This window comes from Fundulus heteroclitus, chromosome 7, assembly GCF_011125445.2.
Source record: "Fundulus heteroclitus isolate FHET01 chromosome 7, MU-UCD_Fhet_4.1, whole genome shotgun sequence".
Classification (NCBI taxonomy): Eukaryota; Metazoa; Chordata; class Actinopteri; order Cyprinodontiformes; family Fundulidae; genus Fundulus; species Fundulus heteroclitus.
Window position 1 is genome coordinate 26,690,921 of NC_046367.1, and position 26,441 is coordinate 26,717,361.

Below are 26,441 nucleotides of genomic sequence, written 5' to 3' on the forward strand. Positions count from 1 at the left end.
AATTAACTAACTAATTTGGGTCATTTTACATTTTATTTAACGCAAATAAGCCGCTGTCGAACCTTAATCCCACCCCTGAACACTCGGGCCGCAGATTTGTGAGTACAATGTAAAATCATCCGCAGCTGTTTTCCTACAGCGTTTTCTGAAAGTCAAAAGCATGCCTCCGCAAGAACACCGAATCGAATTGTCCGTGGCCGGCTTAGATGTGTGGGACCGGTGATGTATCTGTGTGTCAAGGGGCAGTTAGGCATAAAGACTGAGGGGGTGTGATCAACAACCAAACAAACATGTTGTGCCGAGGCGAGGGCGAGGAGGTGTACGCCGAGCATCCATCAAACCCCATCTGTGAGAGGCTGATACTGCCCTGTTTACTGTCGCTGCACTCGACACGCTCAGCTCATCTCCTTGCAAATCCCACACGCAGCAATGAGAGGCTGCAGTGATGACTGCAGAGTGCCGGTTTATCGTGGCTCTGGGAAGCAGGTAACAACGCCTCATGGGCAACACATGCCACCAGCTTGGTGTGTTTGATTATCCCATGCCAGACCACATTCATGGAAGAACCACTGAACTTGTCCTTTACCTCCAGCTTTTACTGATATATCATTATCATCACTTAAAATGTTTCCTAAAGACCGCTAAAATATATCTTTGGACAAATTTAGCCAGGCAAAATGAATTATAGAACATTCCATCTCCACCTTAATGTCACTTATATTTATTACTGAGCATATTTGGTAGTTTAATCTGATAGAATTTAACTTACATAAGTTTACATAAGAAACTGATAAAATATTCCTCAATGGCTAAGGTTTCACAATTTACAACCTATTTATCAGACTATATCCGCAAGCAATCAAGGGCAGATTAGACAGTCAAAAGTTCATCTGTTCGTCTAACATGAAATGCTTTCCAAATGGCTTTAACAGTATTACCGTATAAATCAACTGTTATTTTATTTAATATATATTTAAGGTGGGGGAGGGGTTGCTATTAAATCAGGGAGTTTTCAGGACCCCGAAACACTCCACCTAAATACGCACTCATTCTGTCATACAGCGTTTTTAACAAATGAAGAGATTTAGCCACAAGTTAGCTTTAGCAAAAGTTCTGCCAAATGCTTTGTCTCGGAGAGAGACAGGGAGGACAACTGGAAGATAGGGCCAAATGTAGTGTAGCATCTACACTTGAAGTCGTCGGCAGCAGTATCACCAGCTGACAACCCCCCGTCCAAGGTTTAAAAGCTAAGCAGAACACCAGGCCAGATGTAGCTTCATGAAGGCGGAAAAAACAGAGACAGAACTTAAAGTTAAAAGATCAAATAACAGCAAATCATGCAAAACTGGAGAGTAGGAGTGAGGGAAAGTGGTCATTTTGTCGTCTATTTTGCCACTCAGGATAACTTAAGCACACTAACAATAAGCTTTATCAAAAAGGAAAGTTTTAAGCCCAGCCTTAAAGGTAAAGTGGGTGTCTGCCTTACAGGCAAAAACTGGGTGCTGATTCCACAGGAGAGGAGCCTGATAGCTAAAGGATCTGCCTCCCATTCTACTTTTAGAGCCTCTAGGAACCACCAGCAGACCTGCAGTCTGAGAGAGAAATGCTCTGTTAGGAACATACGGGGCAATCAGATCTCTGATGTATGATGGAGCTTCATTTCAAGGGTTTTATATGGGAGACTACTGCAACTGTGTACATGATTTATTACTCTTCAAAGTCTCCAGTACTTTTTCTATCAGCAAAGGTCAAACAGGGTCCTGTTTAAGCCATAGATAATGTTCACATGATAATGCAACATAATTCCTCGATATTAGACAAACAGAAATACTGTACGTCACAAAATATGCCTCAGTATCTCTGAGCAAATAAAGTAATTGCAGTGGCCTGAAAGAATCAAATCAGACATGCTCTTAAATTTGAACTATGGACGGATCATAAATAGTCATCATTAACAGTGTCAGGAAAACATTACCCCTTTTTATTGGGGCTGTATTTTCCTCACATACCGCTATAAAGTTAATGACGGACATTGTTTAAACCATAAAAGTGTCATTTATTCTGGAGATGCCGATCGGATTCAACGAGGCTAAGTAGCATCTGGCTCATACATCAAATTTTTCCCAATCGAGTATCTTTCTCCAACTTGTGCCAAAACAAAGATGGAAAAATACTGCGCAAAAACTGCAGCTAGAAGGAATGTAAATGTTTTCTGTCAATTTCGTAGGATTTGCAGCCTTAGGACATTCTTGCTAAATCCCAATCTGCACAGCAACATGAAATAAGAAACAGTAAAGTCCGGAAAATAACATACTTCTTACTCTCAGTGCACATTTTGAAGCAGTTTTAAAACAAAAAGGCAGGCTAGTGTTGTTAACGTTGGAGCCAGAAAAATGTTGAAGGAAACTAGGAGCTTGCTGTAATTTAAAGTCATGACAGCTTACTAAGAAATCTGAACATTCATTTCAGTTTGTACTACATGTTGCATTTTCCTAAATAACATTAACATTAAAATAACATTTCTTTCATGCTGTTGGGTTTATCAAATCATCTTAAACTATATTTAGTTCAGTGCCTCTCGCCCAATGACTGCTGGAGATAGGCACCGTGGCATTATAAGGTGCCGTTATAAAGGCTGAATTTATTGTAATACTTTTTTATTTACACATGTCCACAGCTATCACACTTTTTGATAGCTGCAGTTTGATAGCTGTTTGAATATGCATCACAGGTCTAAATGTTAATATTAAGGGGGGGGGGGGGGGAAGAAAAAAAAAGTCCAGTTATACATTTCAGGATATATACATCAATATTGTTTAAACCTTTTTCAACTCACAGTATAACAGTGAAGGAGACGTGTTGTGACAGACTTTCCTTTACTGAAGTAGAACAACACTGCTGAGATTCCTATTACAAGAACATAATAAAGGCAAAAAAAAAAACTCCCTAACATCCATTGATTGCTTTCTTATTATCTTTTTTTTCTATCAAATGAAAATTTATACCATTAGCAATAAATCTGAAATATATTTGGGTTTGTAAATGTGAAAAAATAAGTGGACATTTCATGTTTGGACATGGGGGTTTTCATTTTTAAGCAGCAGGTGGCGACAATTCCTCTTCTTTTAAACGTACCTCAAAACTGCAAAAGAGAACAAGACTAGCAATCGTTATGCTTTTGTTATGACTGAACTGGGGAGGGGGAGATATGTGTAACATCTATTACGACTTGTTTTATTCGTGAACCACAGACACGAGTGGCTATCGTCTGTAGCGTCAGACCCACCAGCGGCAAAGTGGGCAGGAGGTCACGTGATACGTAGCAACATCTCCGCCCTGCACATCCGCAAAATGGAGGTAAGATGCTGTTCACTGTTAAAGATACACACGTGTGTGCATAAACCCCATTAGTGGCCACGGTTTCTGATATTCTAAACGCAAACACAAGGTGTGGGAAAGGCGGCGTGGAGCTACCCGGCATGTCAACGTTTCTCAGTACCGCACTGTGCCCGGGAACGTTGTTGTTCGCTAGCGCTAATGCTAATGCTAAGCTAACGGCAGTCAGACTTACTGCAGCGAACAGCGCAGTCATACGCATATATTCAGGCGTCTCTCTGACACTTATATCTGACTATAAGGGGTCTTAGCACGTATGCGTGGGTTATAGGTCCGTGTTTAATACCCACGGCTCTCCTGAACCCGGCAGAGGGACGTTAGCTACTGCTCCAACCGTGCTATTATGTCACAGCAGCCATTTTGGCATGAAATACGACGTTAAAGCAGGTGTCACGCAAGTTAGTAAAGACTCTTTAAGGCAATAGTAGAGGGTCTTATTAAATGTAATTGATTCCTATGGGTTTTATTTGCTTTATTTAAAACTATAATGACTGCTGTGTTGCATATATTATGCCAGTGGTTTTCAGCCCTAGTTTTCAAGCACAATGTGCTCTGCATATTTTACTTTCACTGCTTTAACACACCTGATTCAGATAATTGCAGTTCAGCAAAAACCTGTTATTCAGCCCTCAATTAATAAAATCCATTATGGATCTCATTCGGTATTAGCGTTATTTAATAATTATAATTAGTAAAATTATAATAAGATAATTTATAACTGAATTTTTTTTTTTTTATAGTTTTGTCCTTTGTTATAGAAACAAATACTCTCTTAGAAGCTAGATGTTTAATTTTAAATTGTAATTATCAAAACCGTTCCATATAGAAAAAGGTATCTTGACAATTATTTAGTCCTTGTTGCCCAGACTTAATCCCAAAACACTGTTTGGCTGTTTTTAAAAATCAGAAGACAGATCAGGCATGCCTTTGTCTGGCCAGCAGTTTGAAATTCATGTTCAATTTCCATAGTATTGAGTAAAAAAGGGATTTTTGTGGGGATTGGATTGCCAGATTGCAAAATTACTGCATTAGCATTTATTTTTTTGTTGTTGTTAAAGTCAAAGCCTTGTTGCAGTCAGTATGGCTGTGTGGCGTTATGCAGGAACAGTAACAGTTTAACTTACATGTAAAGACACGCTGCTCAGTCTGCTGTATGTCTCTGTGGCAGCCACGTTTTTTTAAACACATAAGGCTTTGAATGGGTTAACAGCAACACAGATGAATGACAGGTTTACACACCTATTGATATTTTCAGTGGTGCATCAAGTTTTCGCTGCAGTTAAGGCGCCACAAAGTCCATGGTTTTACTCTTGTGATAAAAATGACCTTGCAGCGGGGGGGAGCACGGTCCTCTTTTGCTTCCAGACAAACCGAGCACTGCATGATCAGGATGTTGTGATCAACATTTTCCAGATCAGTGTCTCAAGAACAAAAACATTGTTAAATTGAAATTCCATCTGATAATTTGATCGTAAATAGACGGGTCTGAGGCATGTGAGCACCTGTAAAAGGCTGCAGCGGTATACTTAGTGAAGCAAAACAGATGTGTATAAATCTGGAATGCAAGAGGCTTGTTTTTTTTTTTTTCCCCCTCTCTGGTATACTTGAGCTGAAAGTTTATCTGTTTATGTTTCTATTAAAATGTGAATGTTTTTGTTTGGATCAAAGGCTTAGTTAAAGGAGTTTATTAGCAACAGTGTCGAGTATTAGATTTCTATGCTGTTGCATAATATTTTTTACTACTTAAAGTGGCATGTTGTGGTTTTCAACAACTGCCTCTCCTTGCACAACTTTCCGCTGCAACTCTGCTTGTATTTTACTTTTAAAGGACCGTGAGGCTAAAGAACCCGAACAGCTCCGAAAGCTGTTCATCGGAGGTCTGAGCTTCGAAACCACGGAGGAGAGTTTACGGGCTCACTTTGAGCAATGGGGATCCCTCACAGACTGTGTGGTTTGTAGTTTTCCATCATAATCTGTTGAAGACCTTCCCACATAATAATAAGACTATTAATTTACCTCCATACGTTCAAATCTGTCTGTGTTTGCGTTGCATTTAGGTGATGAGGGACCCTAACAGTAAACGATCCAGAGGTTTCGGCTTTGTAACTTACTCCTCTGTACCTGAAGTCGATGAGGCCATGAAAGCAAGGCCTCATAAAGTCGACGGGCGAGTGGTTGAGCCCAAGAGAGCCGTCTCCAGAGAGGTAAACGTATACATTTTAGACCAGAAATTGGATGTTCCGGCTGTGCTGTTGTGGCTTGTGCTGACCGGTATTCTCTTTTAGGACTCTAACAAACCAGGAGCACATCTGACAGTGAAGAAGATCTTCGTTGGTGGTATCAAAGAAGACACAGAGGAGCACCACATTCGGGACTACTTTGAGAAGTACGGTAAGATCGACTGCATCGACATCATGGAGGAGCGCTCCACAGGGAAGAAGAGAGGATTCTGCTTCGTCTCCTTTGACGACCATGACACCGTGGACAAAATAGTCGGTATGCACTTGTTTTAAACGCGAAAATGAAGTTTTAGTTAAACAGGAATCCGTCTTTGATTGCGTTTTTTTTCCCCAATCTTTCTCGCAGCCCAGAAATTCCACACAATAAACTCCCACAACTGTGAAGTGCGTAAAGCTCTATCAAAACAGGAAATGAATGCTATATCCAGTAACCGAGGTGAGCTCGCCGTGAGACATATCTTTGTCTCATGGCATTGAGAGAGGCTATTTTTGCCTGAGCCCGTAGGTGGCGGTTCAGCGGTGTAATACATGCTTCTAAAATGTCACTTTTCAGGAAGGAGCGGAGGATCAGGAAACTTCATGAGCAGAGGGGGAAACTTTGGAGGCGGCGGCAACTTTGGTCGAGGTTTGTCTACGTCAGAAGAGACTTTGAAATGTAGAAATTCAGCAGGCGTGTGTCTTGTTATAGACTTTTATTAGTGATTAGGGAAGGAAATTATTTTGTGTATACATATTGTTTGATGTACGAAGACCACAATTAACATGGTGACCTTTTTAAATGCACTGTTTGACAAGACTGTGCTCCTTTCTAGGCAGCTATGGAGGACGTGGAGGCTATGACGATGATTTTGACAGTGGTATGAAATACAACTATTTTCTGTTTAGAGTTAAAATTAGCACCACTAGTACTATTACTCATACAAAATGCCTCAAAGATAGTGTGGATTTTTTTTTTTTTTTCAAAGTGAAGTACTGTGATGTTATTATTAGTAATGCATGTATTAGACAGATGAGTTTTTAGAAAAGTGATTCAGTCCTCAGAGCGGTGGAAGGCTTCTAGCTAGTTCAAAAGAAACCTCAATTTTAGCTCATTTGATCCATTTGAAACGGCTCAAACTAAAAATGTCTTCCTCTGGCAGCTGCATCAGTCTGCCTGATGCTCGTAAGTTCAGTTTAAATACTTCAGAGGGAAGACTAAACAATTTGATTTTAGAATAGAAAACAGCTTAGAGTCACAAACAACTGTAGGTATAATGTCATTTCTTTTTCTTCAAAGGATTAACTCAACACTATTTTCTCTGGATTTCTGCTCTTATCAACCTTCGTACTTAAAGTTTAGAATATCGTAACATCTGCTAATATAGGGGTTATATCACTCGGTTTAGTTAGAGTTGTTTAAAATGGTTCAAATCAGATAAGTTAGTATGACTTTATCAATACCTGCGGGTAGATTGGTTTTGCAGAAGAGAGAGATCATCATCTGTTTAATATGCAAGTTTAAAAAAAAAAAAAAGTTACTTTTCTACAAGCTTCTCCAGTTCAATGAACAATTACTGATGATAACGTCACAGAAACCTCACTTCATGAAACCCGAACTAATCCTTTCACAGGTTCATGTTTTCTAGGATTAACGTTCTAAACACTAAGTTAATATCAGACTGGTCACTCTTTGTTGTCTAAGGTCCAGGAGGAAATTACGGCGGTGGACCTAGTTATGGAGGCGGCCGACCAGGTTATGGAGGCGGCGGTCCGAGCTACGGGAACCAGGGTGGAGGGTTTGGTGGCAGCGGTGATGGAGGTTATGGAGGTAATAGAGGTAAAAGAAAAAAAATAGTATCTTCTCCATAATAGATGTGCTATTTAAGGTTTAGATCTATCAGAAACGGAGGGTTTTCCTTTAAAATTGAGTTACCTTTTCAGGATATGGAGGCGGTAGCTACAACGACTTTGGGAGTTATGGTGGACAGCAGTCAAACTATGGGCCAATGAAGGGAAATAACTTTGGCAGAAACTCTGGTGGACCCTATGGTGGTGAGTTGTGCCCTCCCCCTGCCTGTGCATAATCCAGCTTTTTAAAGACATCTCTACAGCTAGAACAGCCTAATGTTATGGCCTTAATTCCAGGTGGCTACAGCTCCGGAGGCGGTGGCGGAGGCTACGGCTCACGGCGGTACTGAACACAGCATGTTTTCGGTAAGTTGTGTAACGTCTCACTCCAGCCTCGTAGCACCGTACAGAGTGAGCCCATGAAAGTGCAGATTAACTATTTGTTCTATCCTGTATCCATTCAACAGGCTTCAGTTCTTAGCAGGAGAGGCGAGGAGGTGAGCAAAGGAATTGTCAGGAAAGCTGCAGGTTACTTTGAGGCAGTCATCTGAAAGCATTAGAGGAACACAGAAGTCAGACTTAACTGCAGCTAAGTCGGAGAAGTTAAAGGAAGAAGGACTGTAAGAACAAGACATGAGTGCAGATGATGCCCTTCCCTAATTGTGGTAGATGTTTCCCTGCTGAGAAAGTTTTCCTTTTTCTGCGTCTAAAGTGTGTGTGTATTGTGCCTAATGGTATCAGGGGTTAAGAGCAACTTTTTTTTAAACCTTCACTCCTACATTTTTTTTTTACTTTCATTTTCTATGGCCTGGTTTTCTGCTGGCCAATTGTTTTACATCAGCCCTTAGATCAGCTAGAATTTCTTCTTTCTGACGTTATTATGATTAATTGATTGCAAGTGTCAAGTGTATTTTAACTTTTCCATGTAAAGCACAGTGTGTAAACCCTTCGTAGTACCAGTGTCAACAAGTATAAAGAGCCCGAATTAGAACCAAGGGAATCCCTCGCTCCATATGTTCCCAGCCAACCAGTTTTTAGATTGTTCACATATTTCCGTTAGTAGATTTGAAAAAGAAAAAAAAAAGACAAAATAAAATTGTGTAGTAAAGTAACACAAGGTTCAGTGCATTATTGGTTCAGCAAAGGTTTAAATGAGTCACAGACTATTGTTTTTCCATGTCATTGCAATGTTGGTGCAGCCTGTTCAACTTAACTGTGGAGGTTTTGTAAGCAGTGTTTTCTTTGCTGTTTTGTCACGTTACAACTTCAGACTTGCAGGTATTTTGTTCAGATGTTATATTATAGACCAACACAAAGTAGCACACAATTGCTAAGTGGAAGGAAAATAATTGTTTTTAGAAATTTTACACAGGAAAAAAAGAAAATGTGGCATGCATTTGTATTCAACCCTGTTTACTCTCAGACCCCTGAAATAAATCCAGTTCACCCAGTCGCCTTCAGAAGTCACAGTATTAGTAGAGTCCACCTGTGTCTTAATTTAATCTCAGCAAAAAACCAGCCCTTCTGTGAAGCCCTCAGAGGTTTGTAAGAGAACACTTGGGAAAAAAATCAGCATTATGAAGGTCAAGGAAAACGGCAGGCAGGTCAAGGAGGTTATAAAACAATGAGTGAAATGTTTAAGTCAACCTCTGAAAAAAAGAGAGAGAATGGCACATCTGCAAGCCAGCGAACACGGCAATCCACTTTAACTGTCAGGTTGGCTGAGGACAGGATGCTTTAAACCCATGGTTACTCTAGAGGAGCTGCAGTGATCCACAGCTCAGGTGGGAGAATCAGTCCGCAAGACATCTAAGGCTGCGTTCACTCTGCAGGTAAAGTGGCAAAAATCCAACTTTGACAGCCTGAACAGCACAAATAAAGATTTTATTTTGTTTTTCAACATAAACTGTGAAAATTTTGCACCTGAGTAGGCAAAGAGCTGCAAGATCAGATGTAAACAATGGACAAAGCATGTATGGCAAGCACGGTTGATGGAGCTTTTCATAATTTTGCTTACTCTTATCGCACAACATATATTCATGCTGGTGTGTAGCATCCATCTACTGCTGCTCTACATGCAGGTCGGTTCAGGGCGGCAGACTGTTCACACTGAAGTCTGATGGCAGTCGCATGATGATAATGCATTAAGACCTCTAGTGTGAATGTGTGCCTCAAGATGAGTGACCCTTCTGGAGGAATGACCAGAATACAGCTAATTTTAGAAAACAAGCCATTCAAAGGACAGTCAAAGCATGAAAGATGGTGCTCTGAGAAGATGAGACCAAAATGAAAAGTTTTTGACCTAAAGACAAACTCCATAGGGGTGGTGGAAGCCTAAAACAAGAGGCATGAGCCTCAACGTCCAAGCTATCGCAGTTAAACAATCTCATATTTTAGAGAAAACCTGTTGGAGGGCTACAAAAAGCTTGAGACTTTGGTTTTGGTTCATCTTCAAAGCAGGACATCGAACCCTAAATATACAGCCAGATAATAAAAACAGAATGCCTTACATCCAAGCACAGACACATCTTGGAATGGCCTAGTCAAAGTCAAGACATAGACACGCAAGAAACTGCCAAGACCTGGGAGAAAATGATGCTCACAGTTGCTCGCCTTCCAATCCGACTAAGCTTAATCTCTCTTGCAAATATTTCAGTGCCTAGAACCCTTTCAGCGCAGTCATAGATTCTGCAGTTTAAAAAGCTCAGGTCGGGGAGTGACTTATGAGCAACTTTGTGTTAGCCTGCCAACAATCCCATATATATTTACTCTGAAGTTTGTTGTTGTAACGACACAAAATGTGACAAAGCTTAAAAGGGGGTGTCTCTTTGGGTGACGGTGGTTGTGCATGTTTATATGCGGTGTGTTTCTACTTCCTGATGCATATAGGGTCAATGTAAAGAGAGGCTCTAGAGAACAGCTCATACACATGACAGTGTTGGTGGAGGTAGGACTATGAAAGCTTCAACCGCCTGCAGTTGGGGCCCCCAGCGTCGCTAGTGTGGAAGGATTTCAGATGACTGTCAGACAGAAGGCCTTCATGATCCCCAGCACAGTGGACCAGTCAGCAAATTGAGAGAGAGAGAAGGGAGAAGGCAGCACGGAGAGCAAGACCCACGGAAGAAGCTTGCAGTGTCGTTCCTGGTAGTGAGCATCTTTCTCGTTCCCAAGGCTAGCTAAGCTCCTCGGCAGACGGTGCTAGCGAAGAGAAAGACTTAGGTCCTGGACACACTGGAGATCCTGTTGAGTGAGATACAGCGGTTTAACCGGCCAATGCTAGATGTCAGACATTAACGAGAAAAGGGAGCGAGCATTTCACAAAAAAAAAAAAAAAAAAAGCTGACTTGAGAAGATGGAGCAGGTAAGAGTAACCACTTTGCTTGATTTACAGATGTGGGAATGGGCATTCTCTTCTTGCTGAAGAGCTGTAAAGACCTGATAACATGGAAGGTTCTGGATGGGTAAGATATTTTTTTTTTTTGACATATTATCCAAGGTTTTGCATTGTGATTTCTTAGTATTGCTTGTTCTGACTCAAGGTCTGATATGAAAATGTCTTAAAGATGGCAGAATAATACCCCATTTTTTTTCTTTTTTACAATTCTTGATTATTAATTATACTTTCGCTGGCAGTCGGCCCATTGCAGTGATGAAACGCATAATGCATGGGGGGAAGTAAAAAAAAAAAGGATATTTTTACAGTGAAATTTGTCTCAATTTTATTACAGTTTACCCCGTGCAAAAGAGAACATGTTGGAACAGATTGGCTTCCATTTGTGCAATTTTGCCAGCTTCTGCTTAGGTCCGATTGACATTAATTACACCATAAGTATACTTAGTCCTTATCATTCTGAGCAAGTTTAAACATTTAGGAGGTAAGCAACCAAAGCACTCAGGTAACGTATGGTTTTGTTACATAAAAGCTAGTTTAGGAGTCTAAAGGTGTACACAGGAGAGCAGTGAACATCATTAACCTTATTTTTCATCATCTATTTTTGAGATATTGCCCGACCCTATGTGGCTTACATAAGATGTCAAGCTTTTCTGTTATATAGCTATGCAGGGATTTTCATGAAAAGGTTACCTCTAGGTATTTTCAAAAGACATGTCTGTTAAGTAATGTTTAACCTCTTGGTAACTGGTTGAAAACTAAACACGTTACACATATTTTAAGTTTCTCAATCTGTCGTGCTAATGACTCCAATTTGGTGTTCAGTTTTGCTTAACGCGGCAAAAAGGGCGGCGACAGTCTGGTTTGCATCTTCTGTAAGTTCCCAACAAATAAATTAGCCCTGAAACACCTGAATGCCGAACAGGTCGAGACTGATCGCTCTGTTCTGAAACGCCATGCTCCACCTGCAGTGGCGAGACCGTGTTTTTGTAGCGGTATCTGGAACAGCCTGTTTCCTGTTCCCAGCCGTGTTCCTCAGCTTACCACGACGGTGTTGAACTGCTCTGATTTACATGTAAACTGTGATATGTTGCTGTTTTTCAATAAAAAAATTCATTTTTTTCTACTGGTGGTTCTTATTTCTGAATGAAATCCCAGTGTGTTGTGGATTAGAAGCTCCTTTTATTGTATGAGTACCGTATGTTGTTATTTTTCCTTCTGCATACTTTGTGCTATTTCATTCATTTACAAGATTCAGCTCAGTCAGCAGGTGTATGCCATCACTTCTGATGCTTGTTAACTTCAAAACTCTTTAAAAAATATTAAGCTTTTTTTTTTTTAATACCACAGAAATTAGGACAAATTTTCAAATCATTCAAATAGCTTGAAGTCATTTCAGGCAAACTACTTTCCTCAACTTTGATCTAGAAAAACTGTTCAAGCATTCAATAGGTCCCACAAGACTGAGATGTCACTAAATGGAAAGATTAATCAAACAATCTACAATTAATCTGGCTGGATGCAGACAATTTATTCTTAGTTTCTTTTTTTGGGCTGTTTTTTTAAAAAGTATTGCTAAAGTCAGATGGGTTTTTACTGTAGTGTAAATGTTTCTTGCATGATATTTGGCAGATATTCAGACATGTAAGTCTGCAGCTGTCTTAATGAAAATCCTATTACAAAGGGCACCTGATTATGTACAACACACCTGGCTGCCAGCACAAGGAGGCCTCTCATCGTCACTCTCACCACAAACGGCTCTCCTTTAGCTCCTCTGGCAAAAAGTGTCCTTAAAAAGCTTTTCCGGTAATAGTGTTTTTGTTCTATTTAAAGCTGATTCATCGCCCTGTTCACCATTAAAGTAGGACATTTCCAGCAAATATGTCCTTCCTGCTTCTCCACCAGTAATATCAATAAATCAACAATTTATATGTGTAGGATAATTTGTTTTGGTTTGTGTAGTATGATGTTCATATGACAGTTGGCAGATAACTTCAGCTACATGCTGTTGACACCAGATATTTACTTATCAGCTTTTCCCTTTCAGGAGTCAGTCGCCACGGTGAAACGTTTGTCTCTATCCATATCTTCTAATTCTTCTGTCATGCCAACTACCTTCATGTTCTCTTTCACTTCATCTATGAATCCTCTTTGGTCTTCCTCTAGATCTCCTGCCTGGCTGTTCCAGTCTCAGCATCCTTTTACCAAATGTTCTCGCTATCCTTCTGTACATGTCTAAGCCATCTCAGTCTAGCCTCTCTAGCTTCATCTCTAGAACATCTAGCATGAGCTGTCCCTCTGAGGAACTCATTCCTGATCCCATCCATCCTCATCACTCTCAAAGTGAACCTCGTCATCTTCCTCTCTGCCACCTCCAGCTCTGCCTCCCGTCTCTTCCTCAGGTCCGTCGTCTCTAAAACGACATCACTGGTCTCACCACCGTCTTGTATACCTTTTCATTCTCGATGATATTCTTTAATCACACAACACACCTGTATTTGTCACCTGTTTTTCATACTCTTATGCTTTGGACTGCTGACCCTCACTACCTAGCGTCCCCCACCTTCTGTATCTCTGCTCCATGTGACCTCATGGATCCACTTGGGTCCCTCTCATTAACCCACGTGTATTCTGTCTTGCTCCAGCTAACCATTCCTCTCCGTTCCAGGGCAAACCTCCAGCGCTCTTGGTTTTCCTCCACCTGTTCCCTGCTCTCATCGGAGATCACAAAGTCGTCTGCAAACATTATAGTCCATTGAAATTCCTGTCTAAACTCATCTGTCAACAGCAAACAGGCCTAAATGGGACACCTTTCGCTCATTATTTTTCTGAAAACATTTCAACACCTATTCAGGAGTCTCTTTCAAAAGGGCTCCTTAACAGGACTCTTTTTGGCAAAGATTCACCGTCCAACCTAGCATGCAAGTCCCTGTATGCCCTTTGTTTGGCCTTAGCTATCTCTACCTTCACTTTGTACTGCATCTCTCCGTTCTCCTAGTGATCAGTGTCCAGCTTTCTTTTTAGCTGATGCCTTTCTCCAAGCACAATGCTGTACTTCCTCATTCCACCACCAAGCCTCTTAATTTGATATTTAGTTGCACTGTATGATAAGAAAATAACTTTTTACTGTCTTACTATTTGACGTTGAATGAGACTACAAGAAAAAAAAAAAGTTTTATTAGGATAACTCAAATCATTTATATGCCCTGTGAAAACAGTGACAACATTACCAATAAAACATATACGCTACGTACATATAAAGCTCCATGAACATTGAAAACCTTATACATGATGTAAAAACTTTTTTTCTTAACATTAAGAACCATAATACATTTCCTCAGTATAAAGTATCATTTTTAATTTAGACTTAGATCGAATGTTTATCCTTCCACGAGCTTCGCACAGTAGCTTCCTGAAATTCTGTCCCTTTCCTGCCGATCTAACCAAGTCAGATTTGCTCCTGCACACCTTTTACATTCCCCTCAATGAGATCCGTTTCGTGATGGTCACTCCTAAACACTTATTTTGTTTTCCCTCTAGTACCTCCATATTTCAAGGTCGGGATGGTGTCCGCAGGCTTGCCTGATTGAAAAATGGCCGTCATGGCCGAGCGCTTCCATTTTTGTTTCATGCGACAACAGGGCGTGTCTGTCCCCCTGAGTGCATTTGCAAACTGTAATCTGGTTTTAGAGTTATGGCTTTCTCCGCTTTGAGTGGCCTTTCAGCCCATGGTTGTGCAGGACTCTGCTTTTTCTTCCAAGGTTGATTCACACATTTACCCCCAAAACACATCCGTGTCTAGGACACAGAGCCTGTCGTCTTTCTGAATGGTATGACAGCTGGACATTACCAGTGTGTTTACACGTACAAACAGATGAACATTGCACCTTCAGGTATCTGGAAATTACACCCAAGGATGAACCGGAGTTTTTGAGGTCCTCAATTTCCTTCATATCGTTGCTTATTTCACTTGATTGTCCACGATGTGACACAAGGAAGCATGAATACATTCACAGGTGTATCTCTAACTTAGAAGCTTATAGAGCTATGACATCATCATCATCTGGGTTTACCCAGTTTGCTTAAAGGCATAGTAGGCTTCTCAGTTTTAAGAAAGGAATTTAAAAAAACCCTGTCACCCTAACTGACTGAAACAGGTTGTTTTTTGGTCAGAGAGAAGCAATGAAATCCCATCGACCTTTCTGGATCTCTTCCTAACCTGGCCCTTTGAGCATGCAAAACTGCGGTTTGAATCAGATTTAAACTTAATCCGCTGGTGTTATTAAGGTGCCCCTGTCGCCAGATAAAATTTACTGTGTTCACAAACTGGGCTTGCCGATCAAAGGTTCTGTTATATCTGAGCACGGAAGTGCAGTCAGAGGTTAAACTGATTGCGAAAACTTTCACCTTTTTATTTTTCCTGCTTATTGCTCTGTTGTAAAGCTGTCACGCAGGACTCACGCTGATTATGCTCTGATGTTACTAGCAATTGTGCTCGTTCTTGCGCAACATAATGACTGTGGTGGGTATGATCTCTAGGCAGGAGCAACTGCATTGAGTCCGGTTACTGTACAAACAAAGGCTTGCTCTGATAGAAGCAAGCAGATTAGGAGCAGTCGCTCTTTTGTTTTCATGCAGAATTCATCTTACTTGCAGGTTTTTGTAAGATCTTTTCAGTAAAGCCTCCAGGTTAAGAACTGACTTTTACCATGTGGTGTGTTATGGAACAATTTGTTAGGCCGTTGAAGCATCTGCCGTCCATCTGCTACAGCTTGAGGCCATGAAGCGAAGTGAAGCGCAAAGTTAAATCATCAAAAAAAAACGAGATGTACACTTTTATATTTAGTTTATTTAAAAGCATAGAAGACAGGATTAAAAAAATGGGCATCAAAACAGAGGGAAGTTTAAAAAAAATTATTCAATCAATCATGAGCCATACAGAAATATATTTTATATATCTTTATATATATATATATACACACACACACACACGCTCACATACATATATACACAGGTACAGTAACATTCTTAATCTCAAAAGCAGGTTATGCTTATATTTACAAACTATTGGTGAAAGAATCTGTGAGGATATAAGAGTATAAAAGTAAAATATAAAAAAAAACATAACATTCACGAGGAGTAAGCAGAATTTACAGCAGTGCTGTCGAGCTACTAAAGTTTAAAGCTGAGTGAATTCAAAGTTATTGCATAGTATCCAATTATGATGCAGTACCAGGTTACAAAGGAGACAAGTGGCTTTCTTCGCTCTTGAAAGTCTTTTTAATGCGCGGGACGAGGAAGACGCTGCCGTCCGTCGACTGCTGCAGGGAGTAGTCCGAGGAAGAGTACGAATTTCCCTTCTCGTCTCTCAGCATGCTGAAGACCTCCAGGTACAAGGTGTTGAGCTGCCGCTTCATTTCCTTCAGACTCTTTGTGTTCTTGCTCTTTTCGCTCAGCAGCCGATCTCGCTCATCCTTCAGCGAGTCGAGTTCCCCCTCCAGGCCCACGATGTTCTCCATCTTGCGCTTGCGGCAGTTCTGCGCGGCCACCTTGTTCTTGCCGCGGCGGCGGATGTCGCGGACCAGGGCCAGCTGGGCTTCATTCAGTTGGTGCTTGGACATCAGCTCGTTGAAGTCGTCGACGGGCAGGTTGATGATCATGTCGACGGTGAAGGGTATGTCGAGGGCCTTGGCCCTCTGCTCGTCTCGGGTGAGACGCCCGTTGGAGCGCCTCTTGGGTTTGTCTTTGGTGAAAGGAGCGTCGTCTTGGCCGCTCTCCTCTGCCAGGCCCGCCGCGCCGTGTTCAGGTTTCTTTTCCTGCTGCTGGGGCTGCCCCGTCAGTTCCGACTGCGGCTCTGACGCCGTGAGGTGATCAAGTTCGAAATTCAACGAGAACATGTCAGAGTAGTGGGACTCTGCACTGCCAGGGTTCTGGTCCATCTCTTCCATCTCCGAGTCACTGTAACCAAGGGACCCGCCTCCGTGCACGGATCTGCCCGGCGACCTCGCGTTCGGGCTTCCGCTGGTGGAGACTCCCGAATCCGAGTCATGATGTTCCGCTGTCAGACTCCGTTTGCTGCCGTGGATCGAATCCCCGGGGGAGAGGCTGTAAAGGTCCATGTGCGTAAAGGCGACTTTGTTGGGAGAGTCGCACATTCTTTCATTTTCTCCTTGGCTGTGCTGACTGCTGCACTCGTCCTGCTCAGCTGGAGGATAAAACACCCCGTCGAAACCTTCTCCGCTGAAGCTTGCATCTAGCTGGGGGGCGTCTGCCTTTAGCTGTCTGAAAGCATCCGACGGAGGCATGCCGGGAACGGCGCCATCGAACGTGTTCATTAACTCTGCGGGGCCGACATTTAGACTGTTTGTTTCGACGTTGTTGATGCTGGTCAGCTGGCTAAAAATAGGAGCTTGGACTGGGGGATAGCTGGGATAGCTTGGAGTCTGTGCTTCAGCGCTGGCTGGGTCAGGGTATTTTGTGGTCTGCAGCGTGTCTTCCATTTGCATGTTCAGGCATTGCTGGAAGGAAAAACAAACGAATAATGAAAACAGGTTTAAAACAGAAGTTAAAGTTCAGATATTGCTGTTTTAGGTGTGCATAGAGTGGGATTATGGTTATTCTGATAACGATGGTGCCTTGCAGAAGTATTCACAGCCCTAGAAATGTTGTCAAGCTGTAGTGACCAACTTTAATTTATTCTAGTGGAATTTTATGTCACAGACCAACATAAAGTAGTGTATAGTAGTAAAGTGCAATAAAAATGTATGGTTTTCTTTTCTTTTTTCTTTAACCAATTTTTTTTTTTTTTTTTGAAAAGCGACTGTGTTAAGACTACTTTAAGCTAACCAGCTAACTGGCATGACAAAAATCAGTATTGCGCTCCATAAATCTATCTAATCCAAGTGGAAATCCATTGTTGGGGAAACAAGCCAGAACAAGTCCCACATATAGTTTGCGCTGGTTAGAGCTGATTGTAAAATGGAGCTAAACACAGAAACTACTGGCTACAATGCAGTGGTTCAGATCAATGCATACTGAGTTAGAATGGCCTAGTCAAATCCCAGAACTAAATGCAATTAAGAATGTGTAGTCATACAAATTGAAAACTGATGCATACAGACACTTTATAATTTATCTGACGGAGATTTACTTGCTAAGAAAACATGCCAAGACTTGAAGCTGTAACAGTCAAAGGTGGTTTGCCAAAGTACTGATCCAGGGGGATGAATATATATATGCATCCTAGGCTTTATATATTTTTATTAGTAAAAGATTTCTGTAACCATGTGGCATTTCTCCTATACTTTGTACTTATAGGTTACGTTGTATTAATCCAGCACACAGCATCCAAATAAAGTACACTGATGTTTAGATTTAGATTGTGAGACAAACCCCAGAATGTTAACAGCTCTGCAAGGCTGATTTTCCAGATTTTTTTTGTTTTTGTTCTTGCAAGAGTATTTACAGTATTTGGTATCTTATCTAAAGCCCATTTTGGGTTTGTGAGACCTGAACCAGTTTCTCCACTTCCCCGACGTCTTACAGGAAATAACTGGTGAAGCTAGTTTCTAGAACATGCCATCCAAATGCTAGTAACCATTCAGATGATAAAACATAGCGTCACGTTTGGCGGTTTAAAGAAGTAAAAAAAAAAAAAAAAAAAAAAGATATTTCAGATAATCCCACTTTTGTCACAACAGTCTTATCAGTAGTCAACAGATCTGTGCTACTATACTCTCACGTTCAGTAAATTCCAAATACAGCTCGCTTGTCAGATTAAAAGCACCTTTTGAAAATAAGCGGGTATTAAATGTTTCTGTGTAAAAAATGATTCTCTATTGGTCTAATGTAATATTCTAATCTTGAATGTTATATTTTTATTAGCGGTCACCAGAAAAATCCTCCTAATTACCGGAAATAAAGGCTTGAAAACAAACGTCTGTGTGTTGGTATTCTATATAATGTGTTTCCCTTAGTGAAACGAATTAGCCTTTCTGTAATGTTCTAATTTTTATGACTTCACTATATGGTGAAGATACCAGTTCAGTCTCCTGAGTGGCATGTTGCAGCAGCAACAGCCAGTCTGCTGCTCCACCCACTTGCTAATGGAAACATGAGGTGCAGCTACTGAGAAAAAAAAAAAATACCGTACGCAAATCTTCACCTTTTCACCAGTAAGCAACGGCTTTGTGCGTGCCGCTCCCTCTCTGGTTCTACCGCCTTTAGACAAACGCTATAAAAGCTGCATTACAATGTAAGCATACCCATCATTACTGTGAAAAAGTCCCAACATTTAACCCTGAACACATGAGCTGTAAACACGTGAGTTATTAAACTCTGACTTCCATACTGTACACACAAAAAAACAAACAAAAAAACAACTTTTGTCCCTTTAATGCCAGGCTCCTGCCATCATGTATTCTTTTGGTTTTCACTCCAACACGCAGGCCTGAGGAGTTATAAAGCCATGTATCATACCTGCAGCTCAGGGAGGGACAAAAGCTCCATCCAGGCCTCTTCCAGATCTGGAGACATCCTCTGCGGCGGAGCCGGCTGACCTGAGGAGAGGGCGGCAGGCGACAGAGCCGGCTGCTCGGGGGACATCATCATCATGGTGCTGCTGGCGGGTACTGAAACAGCAGGCGTCTCCAGGCACACCGAGGGAGTCTGTGAGACAGAAAAAACATGTTGAAGTCCTGCTTTAGGCTGTTAGTTTTGGAGTCGTGTGCGAGTCTCGGTTCTTACCTGAGTTTGCTCTACGGGAAATGTCTCAGCCAGCAGCTGCAAACACTCATCAAACGACATGCCGTCACCTGTCTCCTGCGTGAAGCCGGCATTCTGCAACAGAAGTCAGACGTCAGGCTGTTACATCCATCGTGGGACAGCAGCTACTTAAGAGATGGTTTTTAATTTAGGACAGTTCAGGCCTTCTTGGAGAAGCCGTTGGAGCGCAAATACATCCATGCAAAACTAACAGACCGACCTATGTTGTGGTAATTATGCTAGAAGAAGAGGTTACCTAGCTACAGCGCAGGCACAGCCTATCAAATGAGGCGGGAGTGTCCCACCCCCAACGAGTAATGATGGTCCTCGCTTGTACCTGAGTAACCTCCAGGGGTGTGACAGCCGGCTGCAGAGCGGCGCTGGGTGGCGGGCGGGGTATGTACTCTCCCGTTTCCTCGTCCAGCTGCAGCTCCGCCAGCAGGGCCTTCTCCTGCTCCCGCATCAAGTGAAGCCTCTTCTCCTCCTCCAGCTGCAGCTGCTTCTGCAGCGCATGCTCCTTCTGGCGGTGGTGGATGTCGAACACCTCGCGCCTGGCGCCGAGATCAATGTCCTGATTCCACAGAATGTCTATCAGGTCCATGTCCTGGGAAAAAAAAAACAAACACAGGACCAGCTCAGAGTGCTGCGAGCCTGCTCTGCAGTCCTACAGCGATGCTACAGCCTGGAAATGAACGAGACCGAGTCCCCGCTGTGATATACTGTACGTGGCTGCTGCTCCCGCCACACCCTGTCGCCGCATATCGGCTCACCGACAACAGCGCTGGCATGGATGTCAAGGGGAAGAAGCAGGATGAATAATAAATGTACTTCTCTGTTTCCATTGTTCACCAGACACCCACAAAATCTTCATCTGATCCTCTTATACCCATCTAATTACACAGAGGTGTGAATCCTTGTGTTCCACTGAAAAGCTAATGGTAATTTAAAGTTTTGCTTTGTGCTATCACTTGGATAAAAAAAAACAAAAAAAAAACGTTTCTTAGCTCAGGCATCAGCAAATACCACAAGTAAAAAGTAATTTAAAACAAAGCGTGTAACATGCTCTCATTGCTTGCATCTAAAACAGAAAAGCAACAATATTCCTACTGCTGCAAACATAATATATGTAGCCTGGGTTATTAATAATAATGTTGGTAAATGTAACATTTAATGTTTGGATTTTTTGCATTAATTTAGTAGTGCAAAAGGCACAGTAGTTTTACTGTGCCTTTTGCTCAGAATATTAAACTTTTTTGATATTCTTTTATTAGTGGAGTAAAACAAGTCTAACCCTTATCAGTCAACCAGAGATCAGAATCGGCCAACAGTCCCTTGATCAGCTCCGATAAGTCAAAAGTGTTTATTTTTTTTCTTAATTATTAAATGCTTCAAAACTGAGAAGTCAAGTAATTTTTTTCTCTATAACCACATAAACCAACAATCTGTGCACCTTTCTCAGTTTAAGTGAATATAAATATGTTTTGATACTTAATTGAGGTCGATTGGAGCTATATTTTCTCTATTTTTGTTACATTTCACAGAACATAGAAAAAGAGAGAACATGAGTCGGTCAAAACTGGAATCGGCAGGTCGGACCAACGAGAAAAACTAGACAACTAGCCGCCGTTAATTGGTTGATAACTTTTGGGCTGAGACAGAGCCTGCAGTCGGCTCCTTATCAGATATGCCACGGGTGTTAACCCAATGAGAGTAATGGGTGGAGCTCCTTTAGTTTTCACACCATGTCTCTGGTCTTTTCTCAATCCGAATTACTGCCAAACAGGTTAATTTGTTCTTCTTGTAAGTGGGAGGAAAAAGTTTTTGTTTTTTTTCAGCGAGCAGCAACAGGTGGAGGAGGAGCAGCTCTGCATTACTCTTACTGTATTTACTCTATACAGCTTAAAATAAACAACGATCACTCCTGCGCTTTCGCTTCATCTCAAGAAAAGGACTTTAAACCCAGAGAACCATGTAATAAAACATTTTAGAGATATTCATTCATGATGTCTTGATACTGTTAGCCTGCTAATGCTTATCTGCAGCCCTTATAAAAGAATAAACTACACTAAAGTTGAATTTAAGGCTAGAACATAGGATAGTAAAGCATAGAGGAAAAGCAATATAAACTAAATATTTCTATGATATAAAGAATCCCAGTTTAATTTTCTAGTTTTTTTTTACTGTCTTGAATTAGATAAGCATCTACCCCTATCCGAGTTAACAGTATCAAGATATATAGAGGTTTCATAAGGCTACGGCTTCAAAACCACTCACCTACAGATCAAAGTCCTTTCCATGAGACGCCAGAGAAAGTGCAAATGTGACTGGAGCCAACTCCAGCTCTTTTAGACTGCACTTCCCATCCCCCACCTATTGCTGTGCACTGTCAGTCAGCTGGCTGAAAGAAAGCTACTACACTTCTCAGCGGTTTGGAAATATGTACAGTACTGCTTTAACACTACCTTTAACACGTGGTATAAGTAGCATTAGTACCACTTTAATACGTAGCGATGATATTTTGCAACAGTGGATATCATTCCTGCCTTTTCTGTTTAAAATTAAAGCAATCTAATCATGTTATACATTTAAAAAAATGAAGTTTTTGTATTTCCGTGAAACCCCCTTCCTCCTGGCCCGTGCCTTATTTATACAGACAAATCTTGTCTCCGGTCAGTACATTAGCATCAGCCCCCACATGAGGCCCGCCACAGCAACAACCAGGAGAACATTTTCAAACTGTTTCCTGTAGATTTCTCCCTCGCAGGGCTGAATGTTATTTGGCCTTTTTTTTTTTTTTTTTTCCTTTCTTTTTTTTTTTTTTTTTTTTTAAACAACGCTGAGAAGGATAAATTATTCTGCATCTCTTCTTGGCTTTTTCACCAGACTTTATTTACAGAAGGAAACAGTTTCGCCAGACGTCAGGATGTTGCATAAACACAAGATAGGGGCGTGCCCTGAGCCCACTCAGCATGTGACCGATTTGTTCCTCAGTTTTGCTTACAAAAAAAAAAAAACAACAACTTATGAGTTGGACTACTTATTATTATTATGTTATATGAGCAGGAAAAAGGAAACTGAACAAGAACAAAGGAGAACAATGCCCTGTAAAGAGGATGTTATTTTTTTCCCACTTTTGACAAATGCTTTCTTACTGTATTAATACAAACCAACAAAAAACGAGCCATCTGTATATTTTTGGACACTGTTGACACACTCTTTCTGACTCCGGGCCTTGCAAAATAGGAACCCTCTAACCCCCTTTGCCTCAGTGTTGCATCAGAACCACGACCGCTGAAAGGATTACACATTACCAAGGCTGCCCTCTTTATATCAGGCTCCCAGACTGAAAGGTGAGCGCACAACCAGAAATTATGGCCTCTACAGGAATAAGGAAGTTCGCTAAAATGTGTCTGCGGGACATCTGATGGCACACTTGTGGTCGTTGATGTTTTTCCAAACTTAAAAAAAAAAAAAAAAAAAAAAACAGCACGCTCTGTACGGTTAGTCACACCTTTCAGGCACGTCTAACAGGTCATACAAGTCCCTGAAAAACACCATGACCTAAAAAGCTTGCTTACAAAGTGGAAACGCTCGGCACTTTCACTCAAAGTGAGCTACTTAGAGGAGTCCACCGTGTCATACGTTTCCTACCATGTGCTCTTTATATTCGGTACATGGAGCCATTTACAGTATTTGGTGGTAAAGACTTAAAGCGCTCAGGTTTTTTTTCTTTTTAAGTCAGGTATTCGTGACGTAGATTTCACGAGAGTCACGCTGGCACCAGCACACAGAAACTGCTCAAATTTCCCAATGTCCTTCATAGACAATAAGCATCCAACTGTGCCAACAGTTTGAAACGGGAGGGTGTGTGTGTGTGTGTATGGGGGGGGGGGGGGGGGGGGGTGCAAATTACCACAACATGTCACGCACTGTGGATTCGTTTTCAGTGGCACATCTACGTTCATTTATCTAAACACGGAGGGCTGAACAGGAGAGCCAACTCCTGTGCTTCATTACACCGTATTTCATCAGCGCTTACTGGACAATCCACCCTTTGACCCAGAGTGACGAAACTTAGCGAGCAGGGGGCGGCTCCAGAAAGCATTTAAAGGAGTGGCTAATGGTCAGATGATCCTGAGGTCTGAGAGCACAAATATAATTTCAAGGGTTTTATCATAGAAGTGTAGGTGTGGAGGTTGGGCCTTGAAAAGCCATCTAAATATCCCTCCGACCTTAGTCATTCCAAAAAAAAAACACATACCACATACTCCAACCTTAGTGTGTGGGCCTGCAGACGGCTTTTGCTCAGGACTAGAATAGATAATGTAATGACTACTTTCAGAATGAAAAGACCATTTTACCCAGTATTACAAAAAGTGTTTCTGAACAGGAAACTGTAGCTTTACGCATTTGTAATGAGCTGAAAATGGGATTCTAGTTGGGGTTGTCCACAGGTACGACAGATAGAATAGCCTCAGACAAAAAAAATGGTTTTGTCTGAGGCTATAAAATGGTTTTCTGTGGGAGATGCAGGCCCGTAAAAACTCAAACCAATCCATACTCCTAGGTCTGAAAGGCCTGGATTTGACAGTTTTTTGGTCCTGCTTTCATTCCCCTCTGTCCCTCAAGTTCCAGGGGAATTGCCTTATCTATTGGTTGTCCTACAATCATTCTGTCGCGCTCACATAACGCCAGTGTCCGTGCTCGTTCCTTCATAGTTTCCACTTGCTGGCTGCGCATGCACACTCCTAGTGTTTATGTATCCGGTTAGGTTAGCAGCTAGCTTAGCGGTTTGCCGCTCATTGTAGCTCCACTGCTCTCACCGCACACTTTGAACATGGCCGAGAGTCGCATGAAGCGAACCGTATTCATGTTTATGAGAAGAAGAGGAAGGCCTCAGTAGAAAGAAATAAGACCAGAGTAGGATTTGGGAGATTTTTAAGACGTGATCCCCCTGAAGAGCGGAAGAGCAAGGTAAGCCGGTCTGCCGCATGCGCAGTTATTCAAAAAGGGATTTTGGGAAAACTTCCATTAAAATTCCCCGACCCTAGCTTTAATGGACGCATATGTAAATATTGGTTTGGAAAGTAAATAAATAAATCTAACAAATCGTTGAAACTAGTCTTTTCCTCTCTTACGTTTCACATCAATAACAAAATACCGTCCATATGTCAAGCCAACAAGATTTTGGCAAAAGTCTGGATGGGCCCTAAGCGGGCCTGGACTCCCTTCTCTTCGTGTATGGGACTCATTTGGGTTGAGTAAATTCTACCCACTTAAGCGAAAGCCCTGTGGGGCAGTCTGTGTAGAGCTTAACTTGGTTTCAAACGGGTATTAGGAAAACAATCTCAAGATGTGCAACACATCTAAGACACGTATGGGTCCCGCGGCTCAGCATTCAACATAAAATAATCCTGCATCAAACCTAGAAAAGTTTACTAACATGGTATTTATTTTTCAACCAGATCTATCATACAACCCATTTCCTAACCATATGGCTCCCATATAAGTAGGTTTTTCCTTAATGGGACCTTGAGGCAATAAGGAAGGCCAGCACATTTATAAGGGTGGCTACTCCTCACTACCTCTTTACTGTCATCACGTGGCCCAAAGAAAAAGGCTTGTGTTGATTTCATCAATCTAAGTAAGGCCAATTCAAAAGAAATAATAATTAAAAAAAAATAATAAGAAACGTTTCCACTAAAGAGATACATGTACATTTCTCTCTTTTTATAAGTTTGAAGCTAAGTGAAAAGAAAGAAATAAAAAAAATCGGAACTTCAAAAAGATCACAAGCCTTAAAAAGAAGAAAAAAAACGTAGCTGTGGTTAGAAGAAGCTTGTGTGAATCAGATATGGGATCACATGCTTTTGAAGGGGAGGAAGGAGGGGGGGGGTGAGGAGGAGTGAACAATTATGAGCGAACACTCGAGTGTCCAGGTTGTCTATTTACAAAACTTCACCTCAACGAAGGTGATAGATATAAAAACAGCTGCTTTAACACCTGGAACCCCTAATAAGTCAGATTATTAACAGAAAAAAAAAATGCTCATCTTATTTTCCTGTGGGGGAATAAACGTCACAAGTGAATGACTTGCAGAACTGAAAGTGCGGCTTGTTTTTAATGTTATTTGGTTGGGCACATCAGTTTGTTATTTATACTCTATTATACCTAAAACACAAGTGAGCTCCCCTTGTCTTTTATTTCTTGTAAGACAAATGTAACTTCCAAGAAGCAAATGTTTAGTGTAATTATATAAGAAAGAAACTTGGGTGGAAAGGCTTATCTCTTCTAGAAATCAGGTTTTCTTTTAGAAAAAATTTTAAGCCTACCTGCTGGGTTGAATGCATCACCTCCATTTCCATCATTATGGAGAGCTGTCCTGTGTGTTAAAAGGAAGAAAAAATAAAAGGCTTATGTGTGATAAATAAGCGCGTTACTCCCCCAAAGGCCAGGTTCAAAAATGGCGAGTGGTACAGAGCCTGTCCTGTCCGCCGGGGCCGCCGCAGCTGACTTTCGGGAAACCTTGCTTCCTCCAGAGCTTGTGAGCGTTACGGAACCGAAGGCCCTGCCCACCGAGCTGCGGCGCCGGGATCGTCCCACTCACGACGACCTATGAGGCTGGAGATGAGGACTCTGTGGGCATGCGCAGGAGAACGAGTGATAATTACAATTTTAACACACTCGCTGCCAGACAGGGATATTACAGAATATAGTTGCGTGTACTCTAACGTAATAATAGACTTGTGAAAACAAACTAAATATTATTTTTTTTGTGATATGTATCTGAATATGTTTCTTTCTGCAGCTTTCAGAGGAAGCTT

General features: G+C 41.5%; 2 protein-coding genes across 4 annotated transcripts; one reads left to right on the forward strand and one right to left on the reverse strand.

Annotated features, from left to right (window-relative positions):
• Positions 1–3,181: 3,181 nt before the first annotated feature.
• On the forward strand, positions 3,182–11,846 carry hnrnpa3 (heterogeneous nuclear ribonucleoprotein A3). 3 transcript variants are annotated; one of them, XM_021320861.2, is made up of 11 exons: positions 3,182–3,357; positions 5,225–5,347; positions 5,454–5,600; positions 5,682–5,892; positions 5,983–6,072; positions 6,190–6,261; positions 6,449–6,493; positions 7,318–7,443; positions 7,557–7,667; positions 7,761–7,829; positions 7,931–8,935. In XM_021320861.2, the coding sequence occupies exons 1-10, from the start codon at positions 3,352–3,354 to the stop codon at positions 7,811–7,813; spliced, it is 984 nt and encodes a 327-aa protein (XP_021176536.2). In that variant the 5' UTR covers positions 3,182–3,351; the 3' UTR covers positions 7,814–7,829; positions 7,931–8,935. The 3 variants fall into 3 exon arrangements, with proteins under 3 accessions (XP_021176536.2, XP_035995222.1, XP_012726568.2); XM_036139329.1 differs by lacking the exon at positions 7,931–8,935 and adding an exon at positions 10,855–11,846 and having other exon boundaries at positions 3,185–3,357; positions 7,318–7,452; XM_012871114.3 differs by having other exon boundaries at positions 3,187–3,357; positions 7,318–7,452; positions 7,931–8,918.
• A 3,923-nt stretch (positions 11,847–15,769) lies between these two features.
• nfe2l2a (nuclear factor, erythroid 2-like 2a) lies at positions 15,770–26,207 on the reverse strand. The gene is made up of 5 exons (XM_012871134.3): positions 25,950–26,207; positions 19,955–20,221; positions 19,600–19,692; positions 19,333–19,521; positions 15,770–17,372 (listed from the first exon to the last, which is right to left on the reverse strand). The coding sequence occupies exons 1-5, from the start codon at positions 25,983–25,985 to the stop codon at positions 16,092–16,094; spliced, it is 1,866 nt and encodes a 621-aa protein (XP_012726588.2). The 5' UTR covers positions 25,986–26,207; the 3' UTR covers positions 15,770–16,091.
• Positions 26,208–26,441: the final 234 nt, after the last annotated feature.

Excerpts from the sequence above, each read along its gene's own strand:
- hnrnpa3 (XM_036139329.1), top strand. Across the intron at positions 5,601-5,681 it reads AGAGAGCCGTCTCCAGAGAG|GACTCTAACAAACCAGGAGC; the intron begins GTAAACGTATAC and ends ATTCTCTTTTAG. Across the intron at positions 5,893-5,982 it reads CACCGTGGACAAAATAGTCG|CCCAGAAATTCCACACAATA; the intron begins GTATGCACTTGT and ends TCTTTCTCGCAG.
- nfe2l2a (XM_012871134.3), bottom strand. The coding sequence starts at position 25,985 with ATGATGGAAATGGAGGTGATGCATTCAACCCAGCAG. Across the intron at positions 20,222-25,949 it reads TGATGCATTCAACCCAGCAG|GACATGGACCTGATAGACAT; the intron begins GTAGGCTTAAAA and ends TTTTTTTCCCAG. Across the intron at positions 19,522-19,599 it reads TTCCCGTAGAGCAAACTCAG|ACTCCCTCGGTGTGCCTGGA; the intron begins GTAAGAACCGAG and ends TCTGTCTCACAG.